Raw genomic sequence first — 24,863 nt, 5'->3', positions numbered from 1 at the left:
CTCCCTCCCTCCCCCCTCCCTCTTCTCCCCTCTGAGTTCCAGGCCCCCCTTTCCTTGGACTGTGTATGTTTGAGAGAGAGAGTGTGTGGGTGAGAGATGGAGTGTGTATGTGAGAGAGAATGAGTGTGAGAGAGAGAGACAGAGTGTGTGTGTGAGTCTGTGTGTGAGAGAGAGTGTGTGTGAGAGACAGAGAGTGAGTGTGTGTGTGCGAGAAAGTGAAGCCTTGAAGTATTCGTGCGCTCTGTAAGGCTCCATCTCTTCAATTGACGACAAATAGTTCCGGAACATTGCAGGAATGCTTCAAGGCTTGAAGGCTTCACTTTCTCGGCTTCAGAATGTTGGAGATGCGTTTTATTATATAGGATATATTCTTATTGTGGTCTGCTTCATATAAAAGCAGAATATAAAAGTTTAAACCATTAAGCCATTATGGGAGGAATGCCAAAAAGATCTGCACTAAGAATAAAGGGCGCTGGTCTTACGCCTGGCAGAAACAGGTTAAGCCCAGAGTCCAAATAACATCTGACACCAAATCTCCACTCTTCACCTGCATCGACAGTTTGCTAAAATATGAAGCAAACCAAGTATATACGTGTCCACCAAATCCCATCTGCCTCAATCTATGAAGTAGCACACCTACATCAACCAAATCAAATGCAGAAGTAATATCCAATGACACCAAGAAGTAAGTCATCCAACCCACAGCATAATTCATCCAGCGTTGATACCAACAAGGTTTCTACACTATCCATACTGACATGGGTGCAGAACCTGTACCTGATTCACAAAATCTAACAGTGGAGTCAAAATCGGTCTTTCAATAACCTTAGCTACAAATGGCAATACAATATAATATAATTGCCTATCACTACTCCATCCAAATTCCCTTTCTTCAACAATGGCATCACTGTGGCCCTCTTAAGAGTCTCGGACAGCAAACCAGATTCTAAGGAGGCATTCATTATCCTATGGAAAAAAGGAGCCACCTCCGCACTCAGATGTCTCGCAATCCCCGAAGAACACGGATCCACCAACAACTTAATAGGATGCTGTCAGGATTTTGGTGGTGAGCCCTTGTGCTCCGACTGAGCACAGTGGAATGTGGAGACGCCTCACTCGGTCAGGCAGCTGAACAACCCTGGGCTTCACCTGGGAGTGACCACCATTCCCCAGGAGTTGCGCTCCCAGGTGCAGGTGGCCAGGCGGAAGCGGAAAGAGCCGTGAGGGATGAAACACTTCACAGGACCAGGCTGACAGCGAACAAGGAATGGACCAGGTCAATCCGAGGGTCTTGGCAGGCAGCAAACAGAGAACAATCAGGGTCAATCCGAGGGTCTTGGCAGGCAGCAAACAGAGAACAGTCAGGGTCAATCCGAGGGTCTTGGCAGGCAGCAAACAGAGAACAGTCAGGTTCAATCCGAGGGTCTAGGCAAGTAGGAAAGTCAGTCACTGGACCGCACGTACGAAAGCAACAACCTCTACCAAGATAGAAGCTGAGGCAAAGATGGTGGCACCAGCCAGCTCTTAAATAGGCCTCCAAACAGAGGATCCTGGTTTCAGCTGAGAGGCAAGAGATCTTATAGGGCACGCCCTAAAGATACTCTAGATGGCTGCCCTACGAGCTACCTAAGATGGCTACTCTCAGATGATCCTGCCAAGATGGCCACCCCTCAGATGATCTTCCAAAGATGGTTGCTGCTCCGATGATCCTTCCAATATGGCCGCCGTCAGAAGAACAAGGTAGGGTTGCAACAGATGCAACACCCGACAAATCTCAAGCACTTCAGATTCCTCCAACAAAATGAAACTCAGATCAATTTCATTGTACCACCATTCCATCATCAGCTACACCAGCGTACCCTACCTCATTCATCCCATCCTCCAAGGAAGACATCTTTTACCCAGTTAGCCCGTGCTATTGTGAACACACTAACTGGTTAATGCTTCTACATCCATTCTCCACCCATGGACATGTCCTCTCTAAAAAAGAATATTTTATAAAAACAGTTAATGTGTACTTAGCTTCCCTGTGAAGCCTGGCAATTTACACATTTTGCAGTAGCCTGTTTTTCACAGGCTAGATTCTATATATAGCACCTAAAAATTCCATGTGGGAAAAAAAATATGTCTAGGCGTATTCTCTAAAGTATGCCTACATTTTATAGAATAGGCTTAAATTTCCATGCAAAATATAGAATACGCTGAGCGCCTTTCTATGTGACCAAATTTAGTCACAGCCATTTGCGCTATGTTTTACTTGGCTTAAATCCCAATAACTAAATTAGGTGCAGAGCAGGTGTATTATATAACAACGCACATAGGGGCCCTACCACAGCAGCCCGGCAGTAGTTCTCACCCCCCCCCCCCAGTGCGCCGTCATATTTTTAATTTTTGTAGCGCCAGTGTGTACCTGGATGTAATTGGACAATGCCACACACTGCCGATTACTGCCAGGTTAGGGTGAGAGCCCTTACCGCCATCTCAATGGGTGGCAGTAAGGGCCCCCCCCCCCCACAAAAAAAATGGCCATGCGGCAAGTGCTTCACTTGCCGCATGGCCATTTTTTGAAGAAAAGAAAGACCTACCTTTTGCCTGCAGTGGTAAAAGGGAGGGCTCGGCGCATGTCAAAAACACACGCCGATGCCAGCGCAGGCCTCCTTTTGCCACAGCTTGGTAAAAGGGGCTCACAAATTTTAGAAACACCCACACCCTGCCCATGGCCATGCCCCCTTTTCAACTATGCAACTTAGAATTTAAGCGCACCATGTTACAAAATACACTTAGCGAGTTATGGGCACAAATCTTAATAAATGCCAATTACTGCTGATAATTGCTTGTTAGCATCCAATTAACAGCGTTGCTTAGCTAGTTAACCAATTACGTTACACACACTGTTATAGAATACGCTTCAATTTCCATGCAGAAATTAAGGCGCCATATACAGAATCACAGGGTAAGCGCACATGAGGGTTTAACACCCTTTAGTTAAAGGGCCCCTCGATTAACTGGAAAATAAACACCTACATTTACAAACACCTTAGAACAGAAGCCCTCGTTAAAATTAATTTGCTACATTAAATTTCTGGAATAGAATATGCTAAAGTTCTTCCAGATATGTTGTTTTCTCATTCTTAAATTAAGCTGAAATGTTGTTCGTGTTATTAGTTATAGAATCTTTGTGGCTAGTCCAACAGTTTCTTTGAGCCCCACAATAACCAAACTGGCTGATTCAAAAAATGGCCCTACTCGGTACAGGTCTTTAATCTGGATTAGTCGGTCGAAAGCAGATCACAGACCATTCCTCTCTGAGCACACCACCCGTATTCTCGTCCACGCTCTCATTACCTCTCGCCTTGACTACTGCAACCTACTCCTTACTGGCCTCCCACTTAGCCATCTATCCCCCCTTCAATCTGTTCAGAACTCTGCTGCACGTCTTATATTCCGCCTGAACCGATATACTCATATCACCCCTCTTCTCAGGTCACTTCACTGGCTTCCGATCAGATACCGCATACAGTTCAAGCTTCTCCTTCTTACCTACAAATGCACTCAGTCTGCAGCCCCTCATTACCTCTCTACCCTAATTTCCCCTTACGTTCCCGCCCGTAACCTCCGCTCACAGGACAAATCCCTCCTCTCAGTACCCTTCTCCACCACCGCCAACTCCAGGCTCCGCTCATTCTGCCTCGCCTCACCCTATTCTTGGAATAAACTTCCTGAGCCCTTACGCCAAGCCCCCTCCCTACCCATCTTCAAATCCTTGCTCAAAGCCCACCTCTTCAATGTTGCTTTCGGCACCTAACCTTTATACCTTTCAGAAAATCTAGACTGCCCCTATTTGACTGACTGTACATTTGTCCTTTAGATTGTAAGCTCCTTTGAGCAGGGACTGTCCTTCTATGTTAAATTGTACAGCGCTGCGTAACCCTAGTAGCGCTATAGAAATGTCAAGTAGTAGTAGTAGTAGTTAGTAAGTCTTCTTCTTAACAGATACACAAAAATGTTACTCCTCTTTTGAAACTACAGGCTTACAATGTTATTGTTCCTTCCACTTAGCACTATTTCATTTGTAACTAAATTTGTTCAGACAAGAGAATGCAAAGCAACGGGTTGAGGAAAGACAGGCTGAACTATCAAGGAGTTGATAAAAACAGAAAAAGGCGTGTAAAACTGTGATGCCAAACCACCAAACATATATTAGATTGTGAGCCCTCCGGGGACAGGGGAATATCTAGCAGTGGCGTTCCTAGCCTCGACGATGCACCCCCCCCCCCAGTGAAATGACACCCCCCCCCGGGTGCACGCCGCTAGGGGGGGTGCTGCGGCGCGCGCCTGTCGGTTGCGAGTTGGAATCGCTACACTAAATTCTCTCATTCGCTGCAGCTCCCTCCCTCTGCCCCGGAACAGGAAGTAACCTGTTCCGGGGCAGAGGGAGGGAGCTGCAGCGAACGAGAGAATTTAGCGTAGCGATTCCAACTCGCAGCCGACAGGCGAGCACCACGGCACCCCCGGCGGCGTGCACCCGGGGCGGACCGCCCCCACCACCCCCTTGGTACGCCACTGATATCTAGCATACCTGAACGTAGCTCACTTTGAGCTGCTACTGAAAAGCTGTCGGCTAAATCCAAAATAAATAAATAAATCTAAATTTATTTATTTTTTGTTACATTTGTACTCTGTGCTTTCCCACTCATGGCAGGCTCAATGCGACTTACATATTGTAAACAGGTACTTATTTGTGCCTGGGGCAGTGGAGGGTTAAGTGACTTGCCCAGACTCACAAGGAGCTGCCTATGCCTGAAGTGGGAATTGAACTCAGTTCCCCAGGACCAAAGTCCACCACCCTAACCACTAGGCAACTCCTCCACTGTTGCTACTATTTGAGATTCTACATGGAATGTTGCTATTCCACTACTAGCAACATTCCATGTAGAAGTCAGCCCTTGCAGATCACCAATGTGGCCGCGCAGGCTTCTACATGGAATGTTGCTAGTGGAATAGCAACATTCCATGTAGAATCTCCAATAGTATCTATTTTATTTTTGTTACATTTCTACCCTGCGCTTTCCCACTCATGGCAGGCTCAATGCGGCTTACATGGGGCAATGGAGGGTTAAGTGACTTGCCCAGAGTCACAAGGAGCTGCCTGTGCCTGAAGTGGGAATCGAACTCAGTTCCTCAGTTCCCCAAGACCAAAGTCCACCACACTAACCACTAGGCCACTCCTCCACATATATGAAATTTAATACGTCCTTTTTTAAAATTAGTTTCCACATGAAGAACAGATGTCAATTAAACTATGATGAATTTTAAGACTAATCTGTGTAGGGTATATACTCTCACATATGCCCAATGTAAAGAATTCAAAGTTTTCTGCTTCTAAAAAGCTGAATTTAACAAAACAAAACAAAACAAAAAAAACTTCTCTCTAACTGAAGAGGAACCAGAAAGTTGACACTTTGACTTGTGTACCAAAATAATGCAGAATAGCAAATCTTAAATAAACAATAAATGATAAAATTGCATTCATGTACAATAAAACATCAAACCACCAAATATGAGTTCAGCCATCATGTAAATATTTAGGGGGGTATTTATTAACATGCGCAATTGCCCTAGAATACATTATTTAGCCTTTAACATGTGTTACAGGGTAATAACATGTGTTATATTACTATAACGCACATTAAAATAAGTTACCACAGAATACATAGTAATGAGATGCAAAGCATGGAAATGCTTGCAGTGAACATTGAAAGCTATGTATTTCTGGAAAACTTCCACCATAAAAAGCTAGCAGTATTTTTCCGCCCCAACTCTTGAAAATGTCTTAAAGGGGCCCAGTGCTCTGAATAAGGAACTGCCCCCTCCCAGATTCCTCTGATGCCCCCTCCAAATCATATCCTTCTCCCCGTGAAGATCCCCCAATCCCCCAGGCCTGAAGACCCTCTCCTTCTGATGCCCCCTACCCCAAAGATTCTCCCATCCACAAAAGCACCTCCCACTCTCCTGTAGGTCCCCCCTGGGGCCCCTTTTATTAATCCCTGATGTCTAGTGGCGTCAGGGCAGGAGCAATACCCAGTTGTTCACGCTCTTTGCCAGCACCTGGTTCAAAACAGTGCCAATGATCTCTACGATAGAATTCAAGCTGCATTAATTAGCATTATTGGCAAAGAGGATTTCCCTCAGAAATGGTCAGATCTGCTAAGGAAAATGGTGAATTGTTTTCAGAGTGGAGACGTCCATGTGATCAATGGCATCCTTTGGCATTAAACACTGAATTTCATTATGCTGCCGGTAGGATATTTTTTGGGTGGGGGGGTACTGTTCTGGGAGACAGACCTGGAGGGGCATAATCGAACGGCGATGGCCAAATAGATCGCCGGCCATCTATTTGGCCTGCGCCACAAAGAGCAGTCCCGAACCGTATTATCAAAAAAGATGGCCGTCCATCTTTTGTTTCAATAATACGGTTGGGGCCGGCCAAATGTCAGAGATGGCTGGGTTTGAGATGGCCGGCATCGGTTTTCGTCAATAATGGAAACTGATGGCGGCCATCTCAAACCCGGCCAAATCCAAGGCATTTGGTCATGGGAGGGGCCAGGATTTGTAGTGCACTGGTCCCCCTGACATACCAGGACACCAACTGGGCACCCTAGGGGGCACTGCAGTGGACTTCAAAATTTCCTCCCAGGTGCATACCTCCCTTACCTTATGTGCTGAGCCCTCCAAAACCACCCCAAAACCCACTACCCATACCTTTACACCACTACCATAGTCCTTATGGATGAAGGGGGGCACCTACATGTGGGTACAGTGGGTTTTGGGGGGGGGGGGGGTTGGAGGGCTCCCATTTACCACCGCAAGTGTAACAGGTAGGGGGGATGGGCCTGGGTCCACCTGCCTGAAGTGCACTGTACCCACAAAAAACTGCTCCATGGACCTGCATACTGCTGTCAGGGAGCTGGGTGTGACATTTCAGGCTGGCATAGAGGCTGGCAAAAAAATATTTTTCTTTTTTTTTTGGGTGGGAGGGGGTTGGTGACTACTGGGGGAGTAAGGGGAGGTCATCCCCGATGCCCTCCGGTGGTCATTTGGTCAGTTGGGGCACCTTTTTGAAGCTTGGTCCTGAAAAAAAAGGGACCAAGTGAAGCCGTCAGGGCCAGCTTTCTTTTTTCATTATCGGGCAAAGCTGGCCATCTCGTACCACGCCCCCGTCCCACCTTCGCTACCCTACCGACACGCCCCCTTGAAGTTTGACCGGCTCCGGAACGGAAAGCAGTTGGCAACGGCCAAAATCGGCTTTCGATTATACCGATTTGGCCGGGTTCAGGAGATCACCAGCCATCTCCCGATTTGTGCCAGAAGGTGGCCGGCGATCTCCTTCGAAAATAAGCTGGCTGGTTATTTCTAATTGGAAAACTTTCTAGCAAAACTGTGCACCTAAGCTGCTGGATAGTAATGAGATGTTTTGCCACACATGCGAAGCCCCATTTTAGACAGACTGTAGAAACAGGAATTGAGACATCGAGGTCGGGATGTCTCCAGTTTCGCTAGTGGGTTAGAAAAGGATCTGCCAATGTAGAGTCTCTTCTAAAGTACATAAAGGAATGGATGTGTGCAAACCAGCAAAGTGCAGTGGGAGCATCCATTTTACAAATGTTTCAACATCTAGGGGTCCTTTTACTAAGGTGTGCTGAACAATGGGCTGCGCTAGTGTAGGTGCATGTTTTGGACGCACGCAGATCCATTTTTCAGCGAGCCTATAAAAAAGGCCTTTTTTTAAATTTTTGCCGAAAATGGACATGCGGCAAAATAAAAATTGACGTGCATCCATTTTGAGTCTGAGACCTTACCACCAGCCATTGACTTAGCAGTAAGATCTCACGCGGTAACCGTGCAATAATCATCTACGTGCGTAGAATGACGATTACTGCCCGGTTTCTGCCACGCGCCAGAATATAAAAATTATTTTCCGGTGCGCCTAGCGGACATATGTAAAAAATGAAATTACCACAAGGGCCATGCGGTAGCCGGGTAGTAACTCAAAATTGACGCGCGTCAGGCACGCATAGGCGCCTACGTGGCTTAGTAAAAGGGAACCCTAAAGTATCAACAGGTCCAATTCAATAACATACATGTCTAAATGTCAGCACTTACACACGTATGTCAGTATTTCAGAGGAGAAAGAAAAGAAATGGTTTGAAACTAGAATACTGAAAAAGATATCATAAAGACCGGAAGAGAAAATTAGAACAATTTTGAGCTGAGTTACATAGACAGAAGCTCAAGAAATAAAGAGATGAGCAGGATTATCAGCAGCAGAGAGTATACGCGCTCCCCTTGCAGCACTTCTAAATTAAGTTGCTCACATCCCCTACTATCCCCTTAATCTAGAAGTGCTGAAAGGACAGCGCCTTGAAACAGCTGATGGTGAAATACGCGTCGGCATTGCTTCCCCTTTTGAAGAAAAAATTATTCAGCTATGTGATAGCTATCATTTTCAAAATATTTAAAATTAAAAAAGTTTAAAATACAAAAAAATAATGCCAAAGTTTTCAAGATGGTGATGGTAACATCTATGGTACCGACGAAGAGGTGGGCCATACAGAATCTTTTTTTTTTAAGTCACATGGGGGTCCTTTTACTAAGGTGTGCTGAAAAATGGCTTGCGGTAGTGTAGACGCAGGTTTTGGGCAAGCTCCAATCCATTTTTCAGTGCGCCTGTAAAAAAGGCCTTTTTGAAATTTTGGCTGAAAATGGACGTACGGCAAAATCAAAATTGCTACGCATCCATTTTAGGTCTGAGACCTTACTGCCAGCCATTGACCTAGTGGTAAAGACTCATGTGGTAACCGGGCGGTAATGACCTATGAGCGTCAAGTGCCACTTGGCACGCATTCCAATATGCGCGCATCTGAAAATAAAAATAATTTTTCAGACGTGCACCGAAAATGAAATTACTGCAAGAGCCACGTGGGTGCCGTGCGGTAACTCCATTTTGGCATGCGTTGGGTGCACATAGACGCTTACGCGGCTTTGTAAAAGGGCCCCATGGTTATTTAATTCCTGCTCTTAGGTTAAATATATTATTTGTGTCAGTATTTGAGATTGCTATTTAGATTTATTGATGACATTTTGTTCCTCTGGGAAGGATCTTATGAGGTGTTACAAGTGTTTACAGCAGAACTGAATGACTGTCATTTTAAAGTTAAGTTTCCAATGTGTTGTCATGAGTTGTAGATGTCTTTTTTTGGATATTTTAATCACTCGAATTAGAACTCAACTTTCTACTATTAGATTTAGAAAAAAGACTGATAGATATTCGTTTTTGGATTTTTCGAGTGGATATCCAATTGCATTCAAAAAGAGTTTGCCTTTTTCACAATTGTTGTGCTATCATAGAATTTGACCTTCCAATGAGGACTACAAAACACAATCTACAATTCTTTCTAAGAAATTGCAACAATGTGGCTACTCTAAAAATGTATTAAAAAGTCATATAAAAGAGTTGTGTTTAATGATAGAGACCTGTTACGCCAAGAAAGGGTTAGAGTCAAGTGAACTTGTAACAAGTGTACTGAGAGCTATGACGCTGGTGCTCTTCAGACAGTAGCAATTTTGAAAAAAGCACTGGAATACAGTGAAACTTTTTTTTGCCATTCACTGATAATAAATTATGGCTAGCATATCACAGGGGGGAAAATATAAAGGAATATTTGGACGTGAAATTGGCTCATGATTCCATCAGTGGTGGGCATTCTCCCCACTTAAGATGCCAGATTTGTGACATCACGGTAACACTGACTTGTTTTGTGAATCCAGTGTGAATCTTATAAGCTAAGACACACTACAACCTACGAATCAGACACGTGATTTATTGTACTCATTGTCCTTGAATGAAATTTTATATAAGTCACAAACATCAAGACAATTTAAAATAAGAATGATTGAGCGCTGAAGTGCATTAAAAAGAGAAAGACGTTTGTCATTTAACCATGTGTTCTCTGATTTACGATGTTTTGTAATAGATCATATACCCCCACCCATGAGAGGGGGAGACAGAAATAAACAACTACAACAGTGAGACCAAGCATGATTTATAAATTGAAAACCTTGCATTCTACTGGTCTTAATTCATCCATTTATTGGTTTTATTATTTTTAACAATTGCTTTACCAGGGGAGATATAGAGGGGCATAATCGAACGTGAACGCCCATCTCCACAGGCGTCTATCGCCGAGAACGGGTACGTGAAGGGGCGGGACAAACCGTATTTTCAAAAAAAAATGGGCATCCATCTTTTTTCCGATAATATGGTTTGTGCCAGCCAAATGCATTGGATTTGTGTGGATTTGAGCTGAGCGGTATCGTTTTTCAGCGATAATGGAAACCAAAGGCGCCCAGCTCAAAAACGACCAAGTCCAAGGCATTGGGTCATGGGAGGGGTCAGGATTCGTAGTGCACCCGGCACCCTAGGGGGCACTTGTAACAATTTAAAAAACAAAGCAAACTACCTCTGAAGTCCATAGCTCCCTTCCCTTGGGGGCTGAGCCCCCCCAAATCCCCCCCCCAAAACCCACTCCCCACAACTCTACACCACTACCATAGCACTTATGGCTGAAGGGGGTCACCTAGATGTGGGTACCATGGCTTTTGGGGGCGGTTTGGAGCGCTCCCATTTACTACCACAAGTGTGACAGGTAGGGGGATGGGCCTGGGTCCACCTGCCTGAAGTCCACTGCACCCACTAACAACTGCTCCAGGGACCTGCATACTGCTGTGATGGAGCTAGGTATGACGTTTGAGGCTGGCATACAGGCTAGAAAAAAAAAAGTTTTAAAGTTTTTTTTTTTGGGTGGGAGGGGGTTAGTGACCACTGTGGGAGTCAGGGGAGGTCATCCCCGATTCCCTCCGGTGGTCATCTGGCCAGTTGGGGCACTTTTTGGGGACCTGTTTGTGAGAAAAAAGGGTCCAGAAAAAGTGACTCAAATTCTCGCTTCTGGCGCCCTTCTTTTATCGATTATCGGCTGAGGGCGCCCATCTCTCCTCGGCCGATAAACTGCCCCAGTCCCGCCTTCACCACGCCTCCGACACGCCTCCATCAACTTTGTCTGTTCCCGCGACAGATTGCAGTTGGAGACGCCCAAAATCGGCTTTCGATTTTACCGATTTGGGCGCCCATGGGAGAAAGACGCCCATCTCCCGATTTGGGTCGATATGTGGGTGTCTTTCTCTTTCAAAAATAAGCTGGATGGTAATTAAAATTAGTAGTGACACGGCTCTAGTGAAGTGGTTTCCCTTATTTTTTGGTATTGAACTTTACTCCTCTAACCTTTTGCTTTAGTATTTCAGAACATAAACTTGTAAGTGGTGACACACAGATGTGCATATGTGCCATTCAGAAACCTTCATATCTATATGCGATCAATTCAGCTGGCAATCATTCAGCAGAATTGACTTGGGGGAGGGAACAGGGGGATTAATGGGGTAACCTCCCCATATCTCTCTGTAGAGCATTGCCCAAAACAAGCACTTTAACAAAGGCAAATCATGAAGTTCAAATCGGTGAGAATAGACAAGCATTCCTCTTCAGAAATGGGGAAACCTTGTATATTTTGGCCTCACCCTAATCCCGCCCTAGCAATGGTAGGATTATCACAAAGAAACAAACAGCAGGGACGACCAGTGGCTAGTGACCAGTTGTGCAGAGTTGATTTTATTAACTTCGAAGACAACTCGACACAGGTCATGTTTCAGCTATAAAGACTTCATCAGGCGTCTGATATCATCTAGATTGATGGTATGTGGTAAAAGTGATTCAATATTGAATCCAACATGCTCAGCACCTCTATAAGCATAAAGTCACCAGTTGTCAAACACAAAGGTAAACAGCACTCGATATCAGTGGTGTAGCCACAGGTGGGCCTGAGTGGGCCGGGGCCCACCCACTTAGGGCTCAGGCCCACCCAACAGTAGCAGCCATTTAGCAGTAGCTGGTGGGAATCCCAAGCTCTGCCAGCTGAAGACTTCCCCCTGATGGTAACAAAAACGTTACTCTCCACAATACTGGCACCTGGGCATGCTCACTTTTCAGCGTATGCGTGCTGCAGACTGACAAGGTGGAAAGAAGCGTTTTTCCACCAGCTGTTTTGGTGGTGGTGGGGCCGGGGGAGAACACTTGGTGCTCACCCAATTCTTGCCTAGGCCCACCCAAAATTTGTTGTCTGGCTACACCCCTGCTCTATATTGACGTGATTGCTGAGAGTGAAAGTTAAAACCAAAAGGGATTATCAGCCATTCTGGATCAAAAGAAGAAATAAACAAGTGAAAGTATATCCTCCTTCCTCTTACAGTGTATCTGGAATAAGTTCTGTGGATATTAAAGAGTATGTTCTGCAACGGTGTATACCGTATTTTTCGGACTATAAGACGCACTTTTTTCCCCCAAAATTTGGGAGGAAAATGGGGGGTGCGTCTTATAGTCCGAAGGTAGCGTTTTTTGACCTCCGTTCCGTACTTACAGGATTCCGTGTTCCCTGGTGGTCTAGTGACGTCGGGGCAGGAAAGAGCCCCCTCTTTCCTGCCCATCGCGCTGCTCTCCCTGCTTCTCAATGCTTTCCGACGGTCTCGGCGATATTCAAAATGGCCGCCGAGATTCTCGGCGGCCATTTTGAATTTCGCCGAGACCGTCGGAAAGCATTGAGAAGCACGGAGAGCAGCGCGATGGGCAGGAAAGAGGGGGCTCTTTCCTGCCCCGACGTCATTAGACCACCAGGGAACACGGAATCCTGTAAGTACGGAACGGAGGTCAAAAATCCGGACAAGACGCACCGGAGCACCTAGCTTTTAGAGGAGGGAAAGAGGAAAATTTTTTTTTTTTCCTATTTCCCTCCTCTAAAACCTAGGTGCGTCTTATGGTCCGGTGCGTCTTATAGTCCGAAAAATACGGTAATTCCTATTTAATTAAGCCCCAACACTTTCATTCAATTTAAGAATGGATTAACTGTTTTGGGGTGGTTTAGAACATTGAAAACACTGTACAATCGTTGCAAAATCCAAAATCACAACGCACACACATAATTACATAGAACATCAACAACCCAACTGGATAATTGCTTTCAGATCTTTTCCAATCAGACTGCAACCTACCTGCCAAGGAAGCACTTGGGAACTGTGCTGAATTTTCTCCTCCGGTCTTTGATAAGGTTTGATTTCTTGGACATCATCATATGATAAAGCTTTTCCCCTTTCTCTGCAATCATCACATAGGAATCCCTTTCCATACCCAGTTTAAGACCTGGAATATAAAATCAATGTATCTTCAAACCATTCAGGTCACCCTGCAACATCTGTGCTCTATTCAATTTTATTGATCCATCAGTGATATCACAGACATATAAAACAGTGCACTTCAATTTGACAAAATTAGTCGACGTGCCAACAATATTTAGGGACTGATACACTTTTCTGCATTAGCAATGGTCATTAATGCATATACATGTGTTGATATATTTGTGTATTTTATGTCTCCACTTTCTTGTTTTCTAGTTCCTTTCCTTTCATCTTGTCCTTAATGTGTTTCTCGTGCTCCCTGTCCTCTGTCTTCTTCACTCTATCTCATTGTTGCGTACAGTTAGAATTATTTTTTCCTATGTGCACCACTGGTACAAAATAAGTACCAGTATTTAATATGCAAACTGCTTTGACTGTAACCATGGAAAGGTGGTATATCAAATCCGATCCTCTTTCCCTTTCCCTTTGTAAAATGTAATCCGACAGTTGAAGAGGAAGGTATCAATGTGCTAAAATACCACGACCTGAGAAAATAGCCCATCTTAATGGTATCCCATGTTGATACCTTCCCTCCTTTGATCAGGGCCGCCGAGAGACTGGGCCGGGCCAAGGCCCCCCCCCCCCCAAGGTCGTCATTGTCGCCCCCCTCCGTCCACCACCGGGCCGGGCCCCCCTGAATTCAAATCATAGCTCCTCACCTCGACCTCGCTCCATGTGAAAGAAGCGCAGCAGCGGCAGTCTGCAGATCGCCTCCCTTCGGGCCTTCCCTCCCCGTGTCCCGCCCTCGCGCAAGTTACATCAGACGAGGGCGGGGCGGCCCGAAGGGAGGCGATCTGCAGACTGCCACTGCTGCGCTTCTTTCACACGGAGAGAGGTTGAGGTGAGGCCCTATGATTTGAATTCAGGGGGGCCCGGTGGTGGACAGAGGGGCAGTTGGAGGGGACTGCGGCGCTGGGCCCCCCTTGGAGGCCCGGGCCCGGGGAATTTTGTCCCCCCTGCCCCCCTCTCGGCGGCCCTGCCTTTGATGCCCATTCCCTCCAGTTTTACAAAGTCCTCCTGCAACTCTTTACAGCATGCTCAAGATTTAACAACTTTGAATAATTTTGTGTCATCTGCAAATGTGATGACCTCCCTCACTGCTTCCTTTTTCAGATCATCTATAAAGGTGTTAAAAAGCACCACTCCCAGTACAGATCCCTCAGGCACTCCACTAATGACCTTTTCTCCACTGAAAAACCATTTAATTATCTCTGGGGCCATTTTACTAAAGGATTGGCGTGCGCCAATTCGGAACTACCGCTGGGCTACATTAGGAGCCCTGCAGTAGTTCCCACCCCAGCGCGTGCCATTTCTTGCACTACAAAATATTTTCTATTTGTGTAGCACCGGAGCTTACCCCAGCAGTAATTGCATGGTGCTGCACAGCTACCGTAGGGGTTAGCTCAGGAGCCCCTACTGCCATTGTGACATCACTGATGAGGTCGGCTCTTAGGCATTGGTGGAATGGGGCATTATGACATCACAATATCAGCTCTGGTTACCAGAGACAGAAACTCTTTACCGTCCTGTTTTATGCAGTGGGACCTAGTTACTAATAACTGGAGTTAACAGTAAAATAAAACATCTTTATAACAGCTTACGTTGATAACTTCTCCCCTTACTCTAAAGTGACAGGGGTACCTTAGAGCACAGAAGAAAGAGAGGCAAATTCACCCAGATATCAGAAGCACAATGAATTAAGCAGTTTATCAATGGAACTTATATTATTCACATACATATGAAACACAATATAAAAACAATCTATATGCAACCCAGATAATATAAAGCCTAATGTTCTAAGTGATATGCTTTTGTATTATGTGGGCTGCATATGGATTGTTTTTTATATTGTGTTTTATATGTTTGTAAATAAAGCTTCCTTGTTGGCACATGTTAGGAGATTATCCTGCTTATAATCAAAAGAGAAAAACGCCTATATAGTGACCCAAATCGGGAGACAGACGTTTATCTCACAAAAACGAATAAAGCGGTATAATCGAAAGCCGAATTTGGACGTTTTCAACTGCACTCCGTCGCGGATGCGGACAAAGTTGACGGGGGCGTGTCGGAGGCGTGGTGAAGGCGGAACTGGGGCGTGGTTATCGGCCGATCAGAGATGGGCGCCTTTCGCCGATAATGGAAAAAAAATATGCGTTTTTAGCGAGAATTTAGGGCACTTTTCCTGGACCCTGTTTTTCCACGAATAAGGCCCCAAAAAGTGCCCTAAATGACCAGATGACCACTAGAGGGAATCGGGGATGACCTCCCCTGACTCCCCCAGTGGTCACAAACCCCCTCCCACCACAAAATATGCCGTTTCACAACTTTTTATTTTCACCCTCAAATGTCATACCCACCTCCCTGGCAGCAGTATGCAGGTCACTGGAGCAGTTATTAGGAGGTGCAGTGGACTTCAGGCAGGTGGACCCAGGCCCATCCCCCCCCCCCCCCACCTGTTACACTTGTGCTGGTAAATGGGAGCCCTCCAAACCGCCCCCCAAACCCACTGTACCCACATGTAGGTGCCCCCCTTCACCCCTTAGGGCTATAGTAATGGTGTTGACTTGTGGGCAGTGGGTTTTGAGGGGGATTTGGGGGGCTCAACACACAAGGGAAGGGTGCTATGCACCTGGGTGCTCTTTAACCTTTTTTTTTGTTTTTGTAAAAGTGCCCCCTAGGGTGCCCGGTTGGTGTCCAGAGCACTACGAATCCTGGCCCCTCCCATGAACAAATGCCTTGGATTTATTCATTTTTGAGCTGGGCGCTTTCATTTTCCATTATCGCTGAAAAACAAAAACGCCCAGCTCACAAATTGTCGAATAAAACATGGACATCTATTTTTTTCGAAAATACGGTTCGGTCCGCCCCTTCACGGACCCGTTCTTGGAGATAAACGCCCATGGAGATAGACGTTTTCGTTCAATTATGCCCCTCCATGTTCTTCCGCTTGCTTCATTATACCAGTGGCACCCTACAGACCAACCAATTTAATGAGGCATAAACCATTGAGGGTATAAGGTGTCACTGGCCCCTGTTATAACAACCAAAAGAATCACCAGAAAGAACAAGTCTAAAAGAAGCAACAGCAGAATCAAGAACAGACCAGCTGTTACATCATAGCAACCTGGCTAGTACTATTCTTTTGTTAGTGGACCAGTGGATGTCAAGCCTGCTTTTTGTACCAGAAGGTCAACAGATCAAATCTTACCTTCCGTCTGCATCCGGTGCAGGAAATACATTATCCAGTTCAACTTTAGACTCTGCAACCAAGGTCCCTGTCTACTGCTGGGTGCCAAAGAGCCAGTTTTCTTTCATTAATAAAACAACATTTGGCTAATTTTTCAACACAATCTAGTGGATTTTAAGATCAAATGCCAAGGCTGGACTGCATTTGATTTTATCAAACAACTATCCTACTTACTCTTTTTGAAGTTCCATAATCCTGTCAACGGAGGAAAACTACATTTCTCTGCCACCCCCAAGGTTTATGTCACTGCCTCCTGCCCTTACTAGATGGCAATATTTTTCTTGCAGAGATTAACAGACTAGAACTGTTTACACAAAGACAAAACACAGTACCTTGGGGGGGGGGGGGGGGGGGGAAGAGACTACATCAAAATATTACTCTTTCCTATGTCAATGTTCGTCAAGGATCTCAAACTAGTCTGGTGTTTTCAATATTCAATAAACACTAAACTATATTCAATAAACACCGCAGCCAGACTGATTTTTGGAAAAACGAAATACAAAAGTGCAAAACCCCTATGAGAAAAACTACATTGGCTCCCGATCAAAGAACGGATTGCCTTCAAAATCTGTACTCTAATGCATAAAATCATCTATGGTGAGACCCCGGGATACATGACAGACCTCACTGACCTTCCAGCCAGAAACACCACAAGTTCAACACGCACATACCTAAACCTACACCACCCAAGCTACAAAAGAATTAAGTACAAATCAACCTATACATTCAGCTTCTCCTTTATAAGCATGCAACTATGGAACGAACTACCAAACACCTTGAAAACAACGCACGACCTATCAAACTTTCGGAAATCACTAAAAACTTACTTATTCAAAAAGGCATAACCTGATGATCCAACTTAAATGCCTCGATCCCACAACACAACGAAACTAAGACTCGAACTGATCACAACTCAACCCTTCCTCCTTATTCCCTGATGTGTTTATCCTACACGAACCTTCTACATTGTCACTCTGTATCTGCTATACCGGAACTGGCGATCGCCATCACGGTTACTATGTAAGCCACATTGAGCCTGCAAATAGATGGGAAAATGTGGGATACAAATACAATAAATAAATAAATAAATAAAATTCACAGTGAATATTAAGAGAAATATTTACACCTATCCTGCTTACCATGGAAAACCAGCAGAACTAGGTACCACGAGGACTTGAGCTGAGGGGCCCTTTCATTAAGCCGCGTAGGCGCCTACGTGCGCCCAATGTGCGTCAATTTGGAATTACCGCTCAGCTACCGCATGGCCCGGGCGGTAATTTTTATTTTTTATGCATGTCCACTACACGCCGGAAAGTAATTTTTATTTTTCTGCATGCGGGTAATAATTGTCATTGTACGCGTGTTGACCTTACCGCTAAGTGAACGGGTGGCAGTAAGGTCTCAGACCCAAAAACCGGACATATGGTAATCCTAGGGGCACCTATATGTGGGTACAGTGGGTTTCTAGTACGTTTGGGAGAGCTCACAGTTCCCACCACTAAGGGGAGGTATGGGCCTGTCTACAGTGCACTGCACTCACCACTACACTACGCCAGGGACCTGCATGCTGTTCTAATGGATCTGGCTATAACATCTGAGGGTGTCATAGAGGCTGGTGAGTACTATTTTTATTCACATTTTTGGGGGGTGAGAGGGGGGTCAGTGACCACTGGTAGAGTAAGGGGGGGGGTCATCCCTGAATCCCTCCAGTAGCCATCTGGTCATTTAGGGCACCATTTTGTGTCTTATTCGTTAGAAAAACAGTTCTACACCAAAACAATGAAGTTTTCACTCTAGACCTTTTGGTTTTTGTTCCATTATGGCTGTAAAACGTCCAAGTGTTAGGCCTGCCCTAACAAAATGCCCCAACACATCGCCTTGTGATTTGGATGCACTGCAGAAAAAATGTATAGATAGACATCTGCAAAACAGGTTTCGAAAATACCGATTTGGATGTTTCGAGAAGAAATCCGTCCAAATGGTGCTTTGACACTTTTTGGATGTTTTTCTCTTTCAAAAATGAACCCCTTAGTCTCTAAGATTACAGAATGATGGGGTCAGGGCTTTGCAGCCGAAACGCTACTATCCTGTGCTCTTCTCGTGTTATCTAATTGTACCATGAATTTTTACGTTCTTAAAAAAAGACAAAAGCACTTTTCACCGAGGCCTGTGCTAGAATAAGTTGTAAATAAACACACACTCTTGATGGAGCCATAGAAAATTCACTTTTCTTTGGGTATATAATAGCTGAAATGATGAATGACGCAAATTTGCAGAGGCATTCATCAAATGCTGACAATACCATCAATTTCACAGGTCATTCATCAAATGTGCCCCAATGATATCTGATTACAGAAAACACTCAAATTACTGATATCAACATTGCACAGAAACATAGCAGATGAGGGCCTGTCTGGTATGCCTAGTTATTCTGTCCATCTGCCACAGAACACGACCATCTTACAAGATGGTTCTTCTTATTCAGGACAAACTTTGAACACAAGAAAGTTTGTCCTGAATAAGAAGAACCATCTTGTAGATGGTCGTGTTCTGTGGCTGATGGACAGAATAACTTGTGTTCATTCTGGGTACTATAGATGTGTATTAGAGGTGGTCACAGGGATGGGGACAATGGGAAATCTGCAGGAATACAAAACAGTCATTAATACTATGGGAACAGGAGGGGTCGGATCTAAAGTGAATGGGGACAGAAAGGAACGGATCAGAAGTGTATGGGGACCAGATTAGGTCCCCATGCACACCTCAGTTCAGAAACCTGAAACACCAATGCCTCAGCTAAAAACCAAAAAGAAAAAAATATGAAAAGAGGAGTCCATTTTAACAATAAGACTATATTGTTCTTGAATGTCTAACAAGGTAAGGCCTATTATTTTGTGTTAAGGTATAGGACACATTTTATTTTTCATTTGAATTTACAAGATCTTTTAAATGTGGGTTGGGCAGGAGGGATGGGAAAGAAAAGTGCGGGGATGGTGAGGGGATGGTAGCAATATGGTGGGGATGGGGTGACTGGGAATGGGTGGGGATGGAGACCAGATTATGTCCCCTACAAGATCCCCTTATAGTTTCCTCCAGTACCCCACCGTTCTCATATCTAAACCAAAAAGATCTTGAATATCAAACATATAAATGGCAAGTGACCGACTCACCTGCAAATGCGCAGTAGAGACTTCCCTCTCTGTCCCGCCCTCGTGTCAAGACGTGATGACATCAGAGGGCGGAACAGAGGGGGAAATGGAGTCGGAGTCTTCGCGGACGCTGCCGCCTGGAAACGAACATCGCGCGCACCAACCTCCACCCTCCCCCCCATCCCCGCCGACGCTCCCGCCCTCCTCCGAATCGGGCCCCCTGCACTGACCTGACAGCGCCTCTCACCTGCAGTGCTTTCACACGGAGGTGAGAGGCGCTGTCAGGTCAGTGCGGGGGGCCCGATACAGAGGAGGGCGGGAGCGGCAAGGAGGGTAGCTGGAAATCTCGCCCGTTTTAACGGGCTTAACGCCTAGTTCTAAATAAGCAGCAACATCACTTCCATGACGTGGTCTCAACTCTCCTGCATGGTCTACTAAATGACTGCATGAGTGCCTGTATTAGGCTCTATGCACGTGCACCCTGAGCCAAAATGATACTACCGTCAGGCTACCATGCTCCCCTGGCGGTAACTTCAGTTTTGCCGCCCGCCCATAAATGCCTGGATGATTTGTTTATTTCCTCCCACTCATGGTGTTTCCAGCGGTAATCAGCAGTTTGCGCATACCGATCGGTCACTGTGCGTGTAGCAATCAATGGGTGGTATTAAGGGCTCAGGCTGGTTTTAGGCACACGCTGGTTTCAGTTTTACCGCATGCCCTTTTCCCGTCCTAGTAAAAAAATCCCCCCCCCCCCCCCCCCCCGGGGGCATTTCTGCATCTTAAGACCTTCCACCAGATGCATTTTGAGTGCTACATATTCGTCTTGAGATGTCATTATTTTGTGTATTTTGCATTTTGAATGTAGCCACTCTTTATGTGGGGAGGTTTTTGCCGATGATGAAGAAAGGTCTTTTTGACTGCCTTTACTCTTTAAAAACTATGTGTTTTGAGCTACTTTGAGGCTTTTCCTTCCCCTTCTTTTTGAAGAAATTCTTTATATTGTTACATTAAAAGTTTCATCTTCTGTGGATTACTGTTTGTCTTCCTTTTCTAACTCCACTGTATCTTTTTTGAGATGCAGTGACCAGAATTGCACACAATATTCGAGGTGCAGTCGCACCATGGAGCGATACAAAGGCATTATAACATTTTTGTTTTCCATTCCTTTCCTAATAATACCTAACATTCTATTTGCTTTCTTAGCCGCCGCTGCATATTGAGCAGAGGGTTTCAACATATCATCAACGATGACACCTAGATCCTTTTTCTGGTTGGTGACTCCTAATGTGGAACTTTGCATCACGTAGCTATAGTTTGGGTTCCTCTTTCCCACATGCTGCCTGGATTGCAGATGTACACGTAGCAGGTTCTAGAGTGAGCCGCTCTGGTTAAGGCCCATTTCTGCAGTGGTTGGCCTTCTTGGGGGTGTGCTGGTGGTGTTACAGAATAGGAGGAAATGCTCTGGGTAGTTGCAGAAGATTCATGGCACCAGAACCCAATAGAGGTCAGTTACGATTGAGCTGGAAGCCCAAAGGAGTAGGAGGAAATAGACAGGCCAAAAATAACAGGTAAAGAGAAAGGAAATCATTCTTATGTTTCCAGAGACACTTGTGTCAGCTCAGTCAATTCCTCTTTTCCTTTAAGTATCACAATAAAAGGTTTGCAGTGTCTGCATTTCTAAGGCCTTGCATTTCCTGAGCAGGTTAGAAATGTTATTTCATAGACTAAGGAAAATATCCCTCACTTGTAAGTGCTTCTTTGCAGCAGGTTTTAAAAAAAACAGATCAGTGGCTTAAATATTGGTGCTCTAAGGGGAACCTCAATGAAATTACATGGAAATACCTTTAAAACAAATAGGAGGAAATATTTTTTCACTCAAAGAATAGTTAAGCTGTGGAACTCGTTGCTGCAGGATGTGGTAACAGTAGTTAGCGTATCTGGGTTTAAAAAAAGGTTTGGACAAGTTCCTGGAGGAAAAGTCTATAGTCTGGGATCAGTAGCATGGAATGTTGCTACTAACTGGGTTTCTGCCAGGTACTTGTGACCTGGATTGGCCATTCCTGGAAGCAGGATACTGGGCTAGACGGATCATTGGTCTGACCCACTATGGCTATTTTTATGTTGTTATATTCTCTATCAGTCATGCTTACTTACGGCCAATATGTTCAAAGTTCTTGTACCCTGCTTGGGCTCCTTCTACTAAACTGCCATACAAATAGGTCTTAGCATGCCTTTACACAGGTCTATCCCTTACGCTAAGGTCATTTTTACCAGAGCCATAAAATGTCTTTTTTTTCAATTTTTGCATTAATGGCCATAGGCTAATATTGCCACCAGCATGTGGCCATTTTTAAAATTACCATGTGGCAATTATCACCACCCATTTGGTAGGCAGTAATGGCTCCTGTGTTATCCGTGTGCTAACCAATTAGTGCGCAGTAACATAATTGTGCTAACTGGTGAAAGCAGGAATAGCTACACTCTGCCTACCACATGGAGTGGCCTAGTGGTTAGAACACTGGTCTTGCAATCCAGAGATGGTCGGTTCAAATCCCACTTCTGCTCCTTGTGATTTTGGGCAAGTCACTTAACTCTCCATCGCCTCAGGTACAAACTTAGATTGTGAGCCCGGGTGGGACAGAAAAATATCCAGAGTACCTGAATGTAACTCACCTTGAGCTACTACTGAAAAAGGTGTGAGCAAAATCCAAATAAATTATTTGAGATTCTGTTGCTATTATCTGAGATTTTACATGGAATGTTGCTACTATTTGAGATTCTATATGGAATGTTGATATTATCTGAGATTCTACATGGAATGTTGGTCTACATGGAATGTTGCTACTAATTGAAATTCTGTTGCTACTATTTGAGATTCTACATGGACCATTGCTATAGTGGAGGAGTGGCCTAGTGGTTAGAACACCAGTCTTGCAATCCAGAGGTGGCCAGTTGAAATCCCACTGCTGCCCCTTGTGATCTTGGGCAAGTCACTTAACTCTCCATTGCCTCAGGTACAAACTTAGATTGTGAGCCCTCCTGGGACAGAGAAATATCCAGAGTAGCTGAATATAACTCACCTTGAGCTACTACTGAAAAAGGTGTGAGCACAATCTAAAGAAATAAAGCAAGAATGGCTACTCTCTGCCCATCACATGTCCCTCAAAAAAAAAAAAATGTAATCTGTACTTTTATTTTAAATTTTATAATTCACAATATTTAGGGATCTTTTTACAAAGGCGCAGCAAACCGACCATGGGCTTGCCACACACCGATTCGGCACTACCACCGGGCAGTAGTTCCCATCTCCACTGTGCGCCATTTCCGACGATTCAAAAATATTTTAATATTTTTAGCACTGGGGGCTTATCCGGCGGTAATCGGGCGCTGCCTGGTTACTGCTGGGTTAGTGCGGGAGTCCTAACCGCCTCCTAAATAGGTGACAGTAAAGGCTCTCCCAGAAAATGGTCGCGTGTCAAGTGTTTAACTTATCACACAGCCATTTTTCAGCGTGCCTGTAAAAAAGGCCTTTTTTATTTTTGCCGAAAATGGATGTGCGGCAAAATGAAAAATTGGTGCACGTCCATTTTGGGCCTGAGACCTTACCGCCAGCCATTGACTTAGTGGTAAGATCTCACACGGTAACTGTTGCACTAATCGTCTATGCGCGTAGAATGACGATTACTGCACAGTTTTTGCCACACGCCAAAAAATAAAATTTATTTTCCAGTGCACGTAGCGGACACACGTCAAAACTGAAATTACCACAAGGGCCACGCGGTAGCCGGGTGGTAACTCCAAACTGACGCACATTTGGCGCACACAGGTGCCTACGTGGCTTTGTAAAAGGGCCCCTACTTCTGTCAATCTTTTGATGGAGACGCATGCAAGAAGCTATGTTTCTCCTCTGTTAAGGGAATTTCATTAGTTACCAGTTGGGAGTAGATGAAGTTTAAAATCCTTTGTCTTGTCTCTAGAACCCTTCATCCAATCAGGCCATTTTATTTGACCAGTCGACAGTGGAATTACGTAACATCTAAACCCCTTCATTCTTCGTAACATGCGTTGTTGAGTGTACCTAATCTAACTATGATCAGTTTGTTTATTTATTTATTTATTGCATTTGTATCCCACATTTTCCCACCTTTTTGCAGGCTCAATGTGGCTTACAGTATGCCGTAAGAACATGCATTAAGGACATAAATGGTATAGTAGATTATAGAGTAAATTAGGTAATCAGTTCATGGTAGTGCGTTAGTGTTCATTAGTGACAGAGTGACAGAAGCAGTCGGGTATAGGGAGTTCGGTCTTGCCTAATTCTGGACGATTTTCGTTGTCTGGTATTTAGGATGGATCATTGAGGTATGCCTTTTTGAACAGGTTGGTTTTTATTAATTTTCGGAAGGTTGTTAGGTCGTGCGTTGTTTTTATGGCATTGGGTAGTGCATTCCATAGTTGGCGTGCTGATGTAGGAGAAGCTGGATGCGTATGTTGATTTATATTTAAGTCCTTTGCAACTGGGGTAGTGAAGATTCAGGAATGTGCGTGCTGATCTTTTTGTGTTCCTGGTTGGTAGGTCTATGAGGTCGGACACATATATTGGGGCCTCACTGTGAATGATTTTATGGACCAGGGTACAGATTTTGAACGCGATTCGTTCTTTTAGTGGGAGCCGGTGTAGTTTTTTTCTTAGGGGTTTGGCGCTTTCGTATTTCGTTTTTCCAAATATGAGTCTGGCTGCTGTGTTTTGGGCAGTTTGGAGTTTCTTAATGATTTGTTCTTTGCAACCGACATAGATGGCATTACAGTAATCTAGGTGGCTTAGTACCATTGATTGTACCAGGCTGCGAAATATTTCTCTTAGGAAGAAAGGTTTTACTCTTTTGAGTTTCCACATTGAGTGGAACATTTTCTTTGCCATGACTAGGCACAATTTCTTCAGCTCTTTCGCTCCTATCTGTAGAATTCTCTTTCATAGCATAGCTGCCACATGACTCTCAGGCTGGGAGAATTACAATGTAGATCCTTTATTCGGTACCAAACAAGTAAAGGACCCGACACGGGCCTATGATTTGGCAGAAAGGCTGCCTGCCTCAAGGGTCACAAGACTTGATCAAATGTACTTGTCT

The 24,863-nt window shown here is 44.8% G+C and overlaps 1 protein-coding gene across 2 annotated transcripts in view; it reads right to left on the bottom strand.

Annotated features, from left to right (window-relative positions):
* PREX1 (phosphatidylinositol-3,4,5-trisphosphate dependent Rac exchange factor 1) overlaps positions 1–24,863 on the bottom strand; it is a 378,063-nt gene that overhangs the window by 154,944 nt on the left and 198,256 nt on the right. For both annotated transcript variants that reach the window (XM_030212317.1, XM_030212318.1), the window contains exon 10: positions 13,156–13,303. In XM_030212317.1, coding sequence (XP_030068177.1) covers positions 13,156–13,303 — 148 coding nt within the window. The remainder of the gene's footprint in view (positions 1–13,155; positions 13,304–24,863) is intronic.

The sequence above is a fragment of the Microcaecilia unicolor genome, chromosome 8, assembly GCF_901765095.1.
Source record: "Microcaecilia unicolor chromosome 8, aMicUni1.1, whole genome shotgun sequence".
NCBI lineage: Eukaryota > Metazoa > Chordata > Amphibia > Gymnophiona > Siphonopidae > Microcaecilia > Microcaecilia unicolor.
The sequence above is the reverse complement of the archived record's forward strand: the minus strand, read 5'-3'. Positions and strand labels throughout refer to the sequence as shown.